The 13,424-nt window shown below is 50.1% G+C and overlaps 1 protein-coding gene across 1 annotated transcript in view; it reads right to left on the bottom strand.

Moving 5' to 3' along the window:
* Limk1 (LIM domain kinase 1) overlaps window positions 1-6,512 on the bottom strand; it is a 31,082-nt gene extending 24,570 nt beyond the window's left edge. The window contains exons 1-2 of the mRNA XM_050166129.1: window positions 6,206-6,512; window positions 4,550-4,646 (exon numbers count right to left, since the gene is read on the bottom strand). Of these exons, the coding sequence (XP_050022086.1) occupies window positions 4,550-4,646; window positions 6,206-6,260 (152 nt within the window). The 5' untranslated portion in view covers window positions 6,261-6,512. The remainder of the gene's footprint in view (window positions 1-4,549; window positions 4,647-6,205) is intronic.
* Window positions 6,513-13,424: the final 6,912 nt, after the last annotated feature.

Genomic DNA, 13,424 nt, shown 5'->3' with positions numbered 1-13,424 from the left:
GGGGCCTGTGGAGGACAGGTGCTTGAGAGCGGCTGACTCAGAGGCCCCCGGGGATTCCACCTGGAAGGGCATGCAGAAAGGCAAGGAAGGCAGGGAGTGGGATAACTCATGAAGCTGTCCCCCACCTTGTGGCTGAGAAGTGGGCTGTCCAGTCCTGTCACACAGCCCTCTTGCTATCGCAGTTTTATCAGTGACAAAGGGAACAAAGGTTTCAATGTCACTAAGAGGTTTATGTCATTGGAAATGGAGCCTCGGGTGTCCTGTGGAGAGTTAGGTTAGTTGTCTGTCAGCCATGTACCCAGGGCAGCTGTGATCTTTCTCGAAGCTGTTTTCCTAACTGTGTGGGGCAGGACACTGTAGTTTTACCCAGCTTTGGTGAGTGAGCATACACCCCTGGGCCGGGTATGGGGAGGCACTGATGGGGATCCAGGCTCTGATGATGAACGGGAGGGTGAGGAGGGATCCAGGTTTAGATGACAGGCAGGGAGGTGTGGAGGTAAGGATCTGGACTTTGGCTGTAGGAGAGGAAGCAGAGACAGAAGGATCTAGGCTGAGTATAGGCAGGTAGGGATCCAGGCTCTGACTGTAGATGAGGAGGTAGGGAAGGATGGATCTGGGTTCTGACTATGATATGGAAGCTGTGGGTCACACTGCCTGTGGGCCCTTCCCCACTTTGGAGCCCTTATGTCCCTCCACTTCAGAGACAGCTGAACACGCTTGCTTCCCGCATTCCCCAGTTGGGTCTCACCCCTCTCTTGGTGTTATGGAGTGGGCCGTCCAAAGCCAGGGATCCTTGCCTCCCTTTAGTGCTGCAACAGAGGGACTACCCTTGGGACTCTCTCCTACCTTCCTTCCCTGCCAGTTACAGGGCCCCCTAAAGACAATTCCTTGATTCTTTTTGGCCCTACTGCAATTCTAATGTTACAGGCATAACTAACCTGCCCCCCAACTCTGCTGACAACAGCTATCCTCTCCCCAGTGCAGACCTTAAAAGAGCCCATTCAGTACATAACGTGTAAGAGACAGTCAGATGCCACTTCAAGCAGTTGACAACCTTCACTGAGGTACTTGCTGTGGCCGAATCCCTATTTCTCACATGAGAATAGGCAAATATACCCTTGATGGTTATGGTAGAGGCTGGATTAATACTAAAGAATGCTTGAGGACTGGAGAGATGGCTCAGTGCAAGCATGAGGACCCGAGTTCAGATCCCCAGCATCCATGTAAAGCTGGAACAATGGGGGACATCTGTATCCCAGTGTGGATAGGTGGACACAGGAGCACCTTGAGGGTTCACCAGCTAGCCAGCCTAGCTGAAATGGCAAGCTCTAGCTTCAGAGAGAGACCTTATCTCAAAAAAGCCAGGTAGAGGGTGGCAAGGTGGCTCAGTGAGTAAAGGCAGCTGCTGCCAACCTGACCACCTGAGTCTGATCCTCAAAGACATGGTGGGAAGGGAGATGCCCACAGCCAACCTCTGTAACAAGTTATCCACATGCACACCACCATGGCATGGGAGTGAGCACACACGTGGGTACGGCTGATCAGGTTGGCCTGCAGTAAGCCCAAGGATTTGTTTCCACCTGTGTTGTAAGAGCTTCCTCAGAGATTCAACATTCCCTCCTTCAGGAAGCTCCTTAGGCAGAAAGGCAAACAATTGAAAATAACTTCAGGAAGTCCCTGAAACTGACCAGATTCACTATCTCCCCCCCCCCCCCAGTAAGCAATAAAAGCTGAATTCCTCTCTGAAGAGCAAACCCAAGCTGCAAAGCCGACTCTTAGACATTTAATGAAACTCTCAGACAAAAATACCTGCCTGGACAGAGGTTAAGACCGATAAATACTCCTGGAAAGGACACTTTCCCACCTGTTGAGCTGCCTGCAGGCTGTGCAGTGTGCTCCAGGTTCCCAGCTTTGAGAGTATCACCCATGCGGGGCTTTGGTGATGCAGCTGTCTTGAATCATTTCTGCTCCTGTAAGTAACCCTTCAACCATATTTTTCTGTAAATAACTCCAATAACTCATTGATTCTCCAAGTTGTACTTCGGTGGTATCCGTATTTGGTCTGTCGTGGGTTCCCTATCTGCCGTGAGTAGACACGTGTGTTGCATCGCGTAGGAAGAGTTTATCACACAACACCACCTCCCCAGTGCTGGGACTATACATGTACACCCTTTCATCTGGGGGTTCTGGGGATGGAGCTCAGGTCCTCAGGCTAAGTGGACTCCCCAGCCGTCTATCAGCCCCTCCTTATCAGAGATCCTCCCTCCTCAGTCACGGTCCTAAGCCAGGCTTATAAGACAGACCCCTGAACTGTCTCGACAGTCTCGTCCTGCCAAGCTGCACCATCTGTCCACTAGAATGACAGTCTTCAATAAACAGCAGGCTGCCCAGCTAGCTGCCTGCTGCCTCTCTATTGTCTTCAGAAGGGCCTAACGCTGGCATTCAATGCCCACGCCAGCTCAGTCTCCACTTGGTCTCCTAACTGCATCCCTTGACTTTTTCACCACCAATAGTCCCCACAGTCTTGTCTCCCTGAGTGGATGGTCTTTTTGCATGTCAAGATCCCCTCATGGGCCTCCCTGAGAGACCTTCTGAGCATATGTTTTGAATCCCTGGATGTGTTGCCTGCCTTTCTTCTGGCCTCAGAGTGGGCACTGTGTATTCCTAGCACTTCCTGGTCATGTGACTTCAGGCAGAAACACAAACCTCTCTGTGTCCCAATTTTAATTTGGAGATACAACTAGTATCTCCAACAAAGTGTTCAGAATCCTCAGTGTTGGAAAAGGTCGCCTTAGTCTTCTGTTTGAAACGGGTCTCAGGTAGCTCAGGCTGGCCTTGAACTCAGGATATAGCACAAGGTTGCCTTGCATATCTTTCTTCTTTGTTTCTTGGAATGCTCCTAGTGGGATTCTGGGCCACCTCTAGGTGCCCACTTTTCTACTGAGTCTTTGACCACAGCCATGTTCTGTGTACAGCTGGAGGCCAGGGCTGTTTTCACTGGCTGACACATGTGTATAGCCAGTTATCTAGGGACAGTGGCTAGGATTCCCTTGAGAGCTAGTGTGTCTTTCCCCTCCTTGCAGCAGGAGAGCTCAGGGAAGCTAGGGCAGGTTGCCCTATCCCTCCTCCTCTGCCTGTTCCCGCTCCTCTATGGGTTCCTTTTGGTGCATTCTACCAGCTTCAGACTGAAAAACAAAAAAACAAAAAACAAAACAAAACAAAAACCGCATCCTGGCATGGGGTCGGGTGGGGCAAATACTCATCTGGTAAAGTGTTTGCCCGAATTCAGTCAGATCACCAGCACCCATTAAAAAAAAAAAAAAAAAAAAAAACTCAACACATCAGTGTGCATCTGTAACTCCAGCACTGGAGTTGGAGGGGGCAATGTGGAGATGGGAGGATTTCTAGATCTCACTGGTTAGCTAGTCTAGGCAAACCAGTGAACTCCAGATTCAGTGGGAGACCCTGCCTCAAAAAGTACAGTGGAGGGCAACAGAGGAACCCATCTGCTATCTACCTCTGGCCCCCACATACATGTATGTGTACTTGCACACATACATGTACACAAACATACACACACACAAAACTACACCTGAACGTGGTATAGCTGGACTTTATTATTCCATAAACAATATTGTGTAACTACTGACGTAGAATATAAATTACCTTAAATGTAAGTCACCTATGGAGGATTTTGTTTGTTTGAACTCACTACACAGCTGAGGAGGAGCTTGGACTTCTAACCTTCCATTATCTCCTAAGCGCTGGGTTTACAGGTATGTGTTACCATGTCTGGTTTATGTGGTGTGGGGATCAAACCTAGGGCTTCATGAATGCTAGTCAAGTACTCTACCAACCAATACATCCTTAGCTCCTAAGTAGGATTTAAAGTCTACTAGACAAGCTGAGATATGGTAGCATGTACCTGTAGTCTTAGATACCGTCGAGGCTGAGGCAGGTGAACTGCTTGAGCCCAGGAGTTCCAAGCCAGCCTGGATAAAACATACACACACACACACACACACACACGTATGTGTGTATCTATGTATATATATATATATATATGTAAACACACAAATGGAGATAATTTAGTAGGTAAAGGTGCTTGCTGGGGAAGCCTGACAACTCAGGTTTGATCCCTAGAACCCATAGAAAAAGCTAGATACAGTGGCAAGCACCAATAATCTCAGCTCTCCTACTTCCGATGGGAGGAGACGACAGGAGAATCATCTGGAAGCTCTCAAACCTGCTAGCCTGAATTAGCTGCACAGTGCCAGATGCAGCCTTAACAAGGTGGAGTTGAGAAGTGACTCTCAAAATCTGTCCTCTGACCTCCATGCACAATGTGCTCCTGAAATGCACATGTGCCCCCCTCACTATAACAACGCAACAACAAACATACATACCACAGAAAAAGCAAGCTCCTTGTTTCAAGAAATTGAGGCTGAGGACCCACTAGAGATAGCAGGCAAACACAGTACTAGGAGAAACATCCAGGTCACAGGCGGGCCTTGCTGAGGGCACCCACCCGTTGGCCAGCGCGTCTTACCTGAAGCAGTCTGCATGCCAGTCAGCGTTCAGGGCCTGGAGGTACTGGCCGTCATAGATCTTCTGGCCACAGCTCGCACACACAGGCAACTCGCTTCCTGCTTGGGGTAGAAACCAAGTCAGGAGCCATTTTTAAGAGGGTAGTTTGCAGGAGGTCTAGCCTGCCCAGCTCACTGCAGTTAGTCTTAGTGCTCACACACTGAACCTCGCTCTACAGGACGACTGCCCGGTGAGAGGATAAAGGATGGCAATCTCAGAGTCCTGCTTGGACACTAAGTCGCCAAGCCTCTCTGGACCCTTCTGGAACATGTAGAGGAGAACAGAGGTGCTCCCTTCAGAGACAGCAAGTGTAAACGGGGAGAAAGAAGACAGAATTTAGAAACAAGGTGGAGGGTGGCACTTTCGTGACAGCCTCTTCTGCCCGCCTGCCCAGGAAGAAGTGTGGAAAGGGGCAAGGACTGGCAGAGCCTGGCTGGTCCATCTCAGATTAGAAGTAGCAGGGGAGGAAACCCAAAGGTGGTAGCTTTGGTTGAACTGTGATGAGGGGCCAGGACTGCGAAGCCAGACACTCTGGCAGTTCTTTAAGGCAGCCACTATACATGCTTAGTCATCCCCGGGACCTTGCACCCCTGGAGCTGGTGGGCCCTGCAAAATAGCCTTGGCCTGTTCCCCTTCATTCTACAGACTCCGAAATCTCAGCTGCAGAGAGGGGACCTCTCCTTAGGACACAGAGCCAGGCTCCGAAGCCTTCACCTCTTCAAGCACCCAAAGTAGTGTAAGTGCCCGTGGGCCTATGCCCCCAACAGGGCTTCAGGGATGTGTGGGAGTGGGAGGCAGAACAGGGCTGGAGAGACCAGAACCTGTCTTTGACCAGATGACCCTACTGTGTGGGCTTTGAGAAAGAAACCTAGGGGAGATCCCAGACTGATCCAGGCTGAGGGAATCTCAGAGGCCTCTGAACCCCAACTGTAGTGCGGCTCTAAGCCTGGAGCCCTCTCAGTGAGGCAGGACTCTAGCTAAGACTGATCAAATGAATACTAGAACACTAGCATTGGTGCAGGAGAAACGGGAGGTCACGGTATGCCAGAACTGGCGGTGGTAGAGACCTCTGCAGCATTCTGTCATCGGATCCAGTGTGTCTACCTTTCCAGTGCTTTTTTATTTTTTTATTTTTGCCCAGTCCCCCAATTCATCTAGTCCCGAACTGCAATGGTGGGGAAACTGAGGCTCCGGGTGTTAGTGACTGGTTCAAGGTCAGTGAGTCCCGCAAACGCGAGTCTGCATCTCAGGTCCGTGGTTGCTGTCGTTTGGCTCTCCCGGATCAGACTGGATCAAAAGGTGCCCCCCCCCCTCCACCGAAGAGCGAGGACCAGGGTGGGACAGAGAACTAGGGACTAAGGTAGGTGCTGGATGAACAGTAACCTGGGAGATGGGTGAAGACAGGATAGGGTAGGAGAAGAGGAGCTTCCTCCATCAGCAAGACAGCAGCTCATCCCGGGGCCAAGGAAGAGAGAAAGAGGGTGGGAGGGTGACAGAGAATGGCCTGCGGGCTCCGATAGGACAGGCACGTCCCTAGGAGGCAGGGGCGCGGCCTTGCAGCTCCTCGGGCCCCTCCGATACTCCCGGCTCCCCTCCCCCGACCCCCAGCCCCGCGCACCTTCCTCTCCCATACGTTCTTCCCTCCAGGTGCAACAAAGTAGCGTCAACCTCATGCACTCGGCGGGGGGCGGGGACCGCCGGCAACCGGCGGGGCACTGGAGAGCTGGGGCCGGGCCCGCGAGCTCGCCCGCCGCCGGCCCGGGAAGGCGGGAGGCGGGGAGCGCGGGGCCGGAGCCGAGCGCTCCGCTCCGGGCTCGGCGATGCCGCCGCGCTGCACTCCCACGCCCGGCTAGGGGACACCGGCTCCGCGCTGCCGCCGCCTGAGGAGCGCGGAGGGGCGGGCCGGGGCGGGCCTGCGAGCTGCGGCAGGGGCGGGGCGCGTGCGACGCGGCCGGCTGGAACTGCCCCTGCGCGGCTCCGCCTCCGGGATAGCCGCTCCCCTTAGAGACAAACCCGCCCCTCGCAGGCTGACAAGGGGCCTGCGGGCACTGCGGGTTGAAACTGTCATTGCGAGGCTCCGCCCCTCACCGCGATAACCACGCCCCTCAACGCCCACCCCGCCCAGAAGTAGTAACCACTTCTCAGCTGCAGCCACGCCCTCTGCAGGCTGGCAAGGGGCCTGCTCGCCGCGGCATTGGCGGGATTATCCCTGCTCGGCACCGCCCCTCCACGGAGGAAGCCCCGCCCCCTCAATGACAACCACGCCCTCTAAGGATCGGCGGGGCCTATAAGCCCCGGAAAGGGTGGAGCTGAATTGTGAATCTGCTTTTGCGTCGCTCCGCCTCCTCATCGGAGGCCACGCCCCTCACGGCGGTAGTTTCTTCCTCTGCCGCACAGCTGGGGCTGCAGAGCCTGCACTCCCACGCCCACCATAAAACCCGCCTCTAACCCGCCTCTTTCTCCCCCTCCTTTTCTGCCTTTCATTCATTATCAGCTTTACTAGGGTGCGCCCCAGGAGTGCTCAGCGGGTTTCCTTGGAAAAGGCGGCTCTCTTCACAATCTTCCGGGAGCCTCTCTGGTCCACCCCACTGGAGTTAATAGCCTGGGACGGATGGTGGCCTTGCGGACCCTGAGGATGCTGCTGGTCGGGAGAAGATGGGGAGTCAGTTGGGTCAGAGGCAGGGTAGAAAAGATAGAAATGTAATATATAGCTTAGCTGGTAGAGTGTTTGCCTAGTATGTATGCTCCAAGCCTTGGCTTTTATCTTCTGCGCCACGTATATCCAGCATAGGGTGCACACCTATAATCAATCCCAGGACTTGCCTCCTATTCCAGATTCTGATTGAAACCTTTCACCAGCGGAGAATCAAGAATTCCAACACAATTAAGACCATTTGCTTAAAGGCTTATCAAAGGGTTTCTGTACCCCGATATTAAGTCTCTCCGACGATGCAATAAATCAGATCAGGGCAAATTAATAAAACCAGGTTTAATCTGAGCAAAGCATATCCCTGCCAACACACTGGTTGTAAACATACGATATTATCCGAGTCTCTCCAGACTCCCCCTTTACATGTTCTAAACCCCTTGTACAGCCCTAGTAGCACCTGATTTTACATTATCACATTAAAATTGTATCCAAGGCAGCTGGAGAACCAATCTATGATTTCACTTATTAAAAAGAAAAGTCTGGGGCTGAAGAGATGGCTCAGTGGTTAAGAACACCAGCTGCTTTTCCAGAGGACCTGAGTTCAATTCCCAGCAACAGTGGCATGGTGGTTCATATAGTTGGATCTAATGCCCTCTTCTGACCTGCAGGCGTACATGCAGATAGAGCACTCATACATTAAATAAATCTTTAAAAAAAAGTCTGGCAGGGTTTGGTGGTGCAGGCCTTTTTGATCCCTTGAGTGGCACAGGTGGATAGATGGCCATGAATTGGAGGCCAGTCTAGTCTTCATCGGGAGTTCCAGGACAGCCCAGGGTTACATAGAGACACCCTGTCTCAAAAACAGAAGAAACAAACAGTCTGGCTGATGAGGCATTCCTACAATCCCAACATTTGTGAGTTAGAGAATCAAGCCTTCAAGGACTCCTTCAGCGACATAACAAGTTTGAGTCAACCTGGGCCATAAGAAACCGTGTCTCAAGAAACTACAAATAAAAGAGAAAATGAAGAAATTTTCTTAGCTGCTCTTTGGTATATAATGGGAGACCCCAAGCGCTACACATTCCCACTGCTAAGACAATTGCCACCACCTGAGAAGCCCCTTGAAGATGGCTGCACTCCTTATGTCTTTAATCCTCACCAGAGCGGCTCTCTTTCTATCAACCCTTGTCTTAGTTAGGTTCACTATTGCTGTAATGAAACCAAAAGCAAATTAGGAGAAAAGGGTTTATTTGGCTTACACTTCCCCATCACTGTTCATTATTGGAGGAAATCAGGGCAGGAACTCAAGCAGGGCAGGAACCTGGAGGCAGGAGCTGATGCAGAGGCCATGGATGGGTGCTGCTTACTGACTTGCTCCCCATGACTTGCTCAGCCTTCTTCCTTCCTTCCTCCCTCCCTCTCTCCATCTCTCCCTCCCTCCTTCCTCCCTTTCTCTCTTTCTTCTTCTTTTTTTTCAGAGACAGGATTTCTCTGTAGCTTTGGAGCCTCTCCTCGAACCCACTCTGTAGACCAGGCTGGCCTCGAACTCACATAGATCTGTCTCTGCCTCCTGAGTGCTAGGATTAAAGGCGTGTGTCACCACTGTCCAACTCAGCCTTCTTTTTTATAGAACCCAGGAACTCACCCTCTGAAGAGATGTGGAAAATTTTAGAATGCTAGACTAAGGCAGGGGCAACTCTGTCTCCTAGTGACGTGTCCCAAGGAGGCATGAGGGTGTAAGAGGCAGGACAGCCACCTTTGAGAGGGGCTGAAGCAGAGAAGGCTCAGCCAGAAAAGTGAATGCTGTAAATACCAGGGCCCGATCGGATCTCCAGGACTCACCTGGGGCTTGCTGGCCAGCCAGTTTAGCGAAATTGATGAACTCTAGGTTCAATGAGAGCCCCTGCTGCAAAAACAAACGAGTAACTAACTAATAAATAAATAAATTAAAATTTAAAAAGTGGAGACGAAGACACCTGACATCAACCTCTGACCTGTGTGCATGCGTGTGCACACGAACACACAGACACACACACACACATGCATACCCACACTGGCCTTTGGTTTGTGTGTCACTTTCCTGCAGGGTGTGATATTAGATCCTAATGTCAGGAGAGGTAGCTTAGTGCTTAAGACTGCTACTCTTGCAGAGGACTGCAGTTTGGTTCCCAGCACCCAAAATAGGTGATGCCCAACAGCCTAAATCAACTTCAGGGGATCTGACATCCTCTTCTGGTCTCCAGGGGCACCTGAGTGCACATGCCCACAAATATGGACACACAGGTGGTGTGGGAGTTCCTTCTGTCTATGTGTTGCTTTTATTGGTTAATAAATAAAGGAATTGCTTTGGGCCTATAGCAAAGCTATAGGGGAACAAAGCTAGGCTGTATGCTGGGAGGAAGAAGGATGGAGTCAGAGAGACACCATGGAGCCACTGCCAGAGTAAGACATGCTGGAACTTTGCCAGTAAGCCACTGCCACATGGTGATACACAGATGAATAGAGATGGGTTAAATTAATATGTAAGAGTTAGCCAATAAGAAGCAAGAGCTAATGGCCCAAGCAGTGATTTAATTAATATAGTTTCTGTGTGATTATTTTGGTTCTTGGCAGCCAGGACGAACAAACAGCCTCCCTGCAACACACAGTAATGCACACAACAACAACAAATCATGCCCTTGCAGTACACAAAAAGTATACTTTTTGTGGGGTAGCAATTTGTGTAATTAAAAAATGATTCTGTTATGATGAAATATTTATTTATTATTGTGGATATGTATGCATGGTGCGACTACATGGTGCAACCGCATGCATGTGGAGGTCAGAGGACAACCTTAAAATCAGGTCTTGTCTTCCACCTTTTTATGTGGGTCCCGAGGATTGAACTCAGGTTGCTGGGCTTGAAATCAAACACCCTTTTCTCACCCAAACCTCTCACTGGCCCTGTTTTATTTTATTGAGACAGAGTCTCATGTATCCCAGGCTGGGCTCAAACTTGTTGTATAACTGAGGGTGATCTTGAGCTTCTGATCCTGTGGCCTCTGCCTCCTGACTGTCAGGATTCTGGGTGTGGCCCACCTGTGTCCCGCCACTGTAAATCTTTCCTTGTGGCCTTGTCTAGTTTGGGTATTAGGGCAATGCCAGCTTCTCCAAATGGGTTTAGAGATATTCCCTCTTCTTTAATTTTATTTTGGAAGAGCCTCAGGCGTATGTGTGTTAAAGTCTTCACATGTTTGGCAGAGTTCTCCATTGAAGCCATCTGCGCCTGGGCTTTTCTTGGTTGGACTCTTTGGGGCTGACTCAATTCCTTACTCACCATTGATTTGTTCAGATTGCCTGTACTTCTTAGTAGGTTGTGTGTTTGTAGAGATGCACTTATGTTATCTAGATTTTTCCCATTTGTTGGCCTACAGTTTTTCTGCTTCCTTACAACAAATGTTCTCCTTCTATGCTCTTCTTCTTCCATGGCTGGTCACATTAGAGATGAAACTCGGGGCCCTGAGAAAGCTAGGAGTATTAGTTTTTTTTTTTTTTTTTTTTTTTGCTGTGCTTGACTGCCTGTCAGGAGCAATCTAAGCAGGGAAGGATGTCTTTTGGCTCGTGGTTTGTGGGGATACGGTTCATTCATGACGGGGAAGGCATGGTGGCTGGAATATAAGGAAGCTGGTCACACGATGACAATCGACAGAAAACAGATAGGAGACTGGAAGCAGGGCCAGGGTATAGCCCCTGAGACCGTCCTCTAGTGGCGTGTGCCTACCAGCTAGGCCCCAGTTCTCAGAGATTCTACAACCACCCAAAATAGTGCTGCCACCGGGGATCAGGTGTGCAAACACCTGAGCCTTCTTGCCTCCCACAGATCATTACTCTGTTTGCCGTGACGGTTGCAGAGACCTCCCCCAAAAGCCCACTCTGACAAGGGTGGTGATGCATAAACATTGCACCCCTGGGACTCCCTGCACAACCTTGGTGGACCAGGACACAGAAAGTGGCTGCTAAAAAACTTGCCTCCAGTCACCAAATTACTCTAGCAACATTCCCCCTCTTAAGAAGTACGACAGCCTTCTGAGTCTGCCACCAGCTGAAGACCAAGTGTTGAAACTCATGAGCTTATGGGAGACATTTTACATCGGAAGCATAGCACTCTGGGAGTATTATTTTCCTTTCTTTGAACATTTCGTTACATTTATTTAGCCATGTGTTGTGTGTGTGCTCGCATGACATGACAGACCAAGTGTATGAAGGTCAGAGAACAACTTGGTGGGGATCAATTCTCTCCTTTCACCATGTGGGTCCCCGGGATTGAACTCGGGTCCTTGGGCTTGGCGGCAAGAGCCGTTGCTCTTTGAGCCATCATGTTAGAGCTAGTTGGCTAGTAAGAGTAGTCACATTGGCAATCTGTGGGCTTGATTGAGAGACCCTGCTTCAGGGTAGAAAGTTGAAAACTAATCCAAGATAATTCTGGACCCCCCCCCCCACCTCTGTCTCTCCCTCCCGCTCTGCTCCTCACTCACAAAGAGTTAAATTACTCTTTTAAAATCTTCTCTAATTCAAGTAGTTCAGATACAGGGTATTTTAGTTTCCTTTCTGTTGCTGTGATTAAATATGACGAAAGAAACTTTGGGGATAAAAGGTTTATGTCAGTTCGCGGGTGATAGCCCATTACTGTGGGGAAGTCAAGGCAGCAGGAACTTGAAGCAGCCAGTCATACCCATGAAATGAGTGCATATCTGCTCATTGGTGCTCAGCTCACTCTCTGTAGTTTTATAGTTTAGGACCCCCTGCCTAGGGAATGCTGCTGCCCATAGTGGGCTGGGTCTTTCCCCATCAGTTCAATCAAGACAACCCCTGCAGTCATGCCTGTAGACCAACCTGGTCGAGATAAGCTCTCTTTGGAACTCCCGTTCCTGGTGATTCTCCACTGGGTCAAGACAACAAAACAATCACACCAAGTACTTCTTAATTATCATGGTTCCTGTACTGGCCGTTATGAACCCCTCCATTGGCATGCTGAATTAAGGGTTTTCCCTTCTTGGGCGTTAAAGACCGGGCCTGATGTGGGTATCTTCCTTCCCTCCTAACTTGCTATCTCTTAATCCTCACTGATTCCTCCCATGGGTTCCAAGCGTTTAGATCCGGATAAGAGCTCCTCAGCACAGACTGAATTCTTTTTGCCTTGGATCCTGTCAGCTGTGGGAAATGGCAAGACAACACCTTCGTCTCACTCTTCCCTTCTCCTCACGTTTCTTGCCAAATCCGAGGCTAATGCAGAGGAGGACACCCACCTGCCTCCCTCCTGTTGTAATTCTTCCCTTATACGGGGAAATTTGATCTGGGAAAACAGCCGAGACTCTGTGTCGTGTCTCATCTCCCACAGCAATGGCCACACTATGGGTGCCTCCCACCCCTTCCCATATGTGCCACTGCTAGAGACTGCCATGTACCCTGTAGTTCCTCAACTGTTCAGAGGCCATGCCTGTGTTAATCAATGTTATCGTCTGGAGAGGGACCTCAGACAGTCATGTTTTCAGTTTTGAATGAGTTTATTAAGTACATAGGAAGTCAAAGCAAAAGAATAAATACCAAGTGACAGATAAGACAGATAGATAGATAGCAAAACAATTGAACTGTGTACTCAAAATACCCAGCACGAATCAGCTAGGGAAGTCATGGGGAGGAGGCCAGCTGGAGTTCCCAATAAAGAGAGTCCTGGGCAGAGCAGAGTGTCCCTTTGGGTGACACTTCCAAGGAAAAGAACAAATAACAACAGCTAAAGATAAAAATAATCAAACCACGAGTCATGGCATCCAGCAGGAACCGTCGGGTGAAGCTGCAGCAGTGACCGGGAAGGAATCCGCATTGACCCTTCATCCCATGGCTGAGTTTCTCATGGCTGAGCGTCCAGCTCCTCTCTCCCACTACGGAGAATTTTGTATCATGGGGTGAGCACTAGGGACCTCTGTTGAGAATGGGTCACCTTCCGGCTTTTCTCAAGCACATGGTATTTTTACTCTTGGCTGGTTTTCGTGTTCTCTTCCCTTCCTGTGACAGAGATGGGGGGGGGTATGGGGTCATAGAGAACACTTGACGTAAACAAGCTTGGGTGTCAAGTTGGGGAACAACCCCACTTTCAGAACCAGTTTAGTGTTGAACTTAAATACACGCAGCACTTTACTGTAGAATATAT

Source organism: Alexandromys fortis, unplaced genomic scaffold (genome assembly GCF_014885135.2).
Source record: "Alexandromys fortis isolate MF-2015 unplaced genomic scaffold, M_Fortis_MF-2015_v1.1 scaffold_151, whole genome shotgun sequence".
Classification (NCBI taxonomy): domain Eukaryota; kingdom Metazoa; phylum Chordata; class Mammalia; order Rodentia; family Cricetidae; genus Alexandromys; species Alexandromys fortis.
The sequence above is the reverse complement of the archived record's forward strand: the minus strand, read 5'-3'. Positions and strand labels throughout refer to the sequence as shown.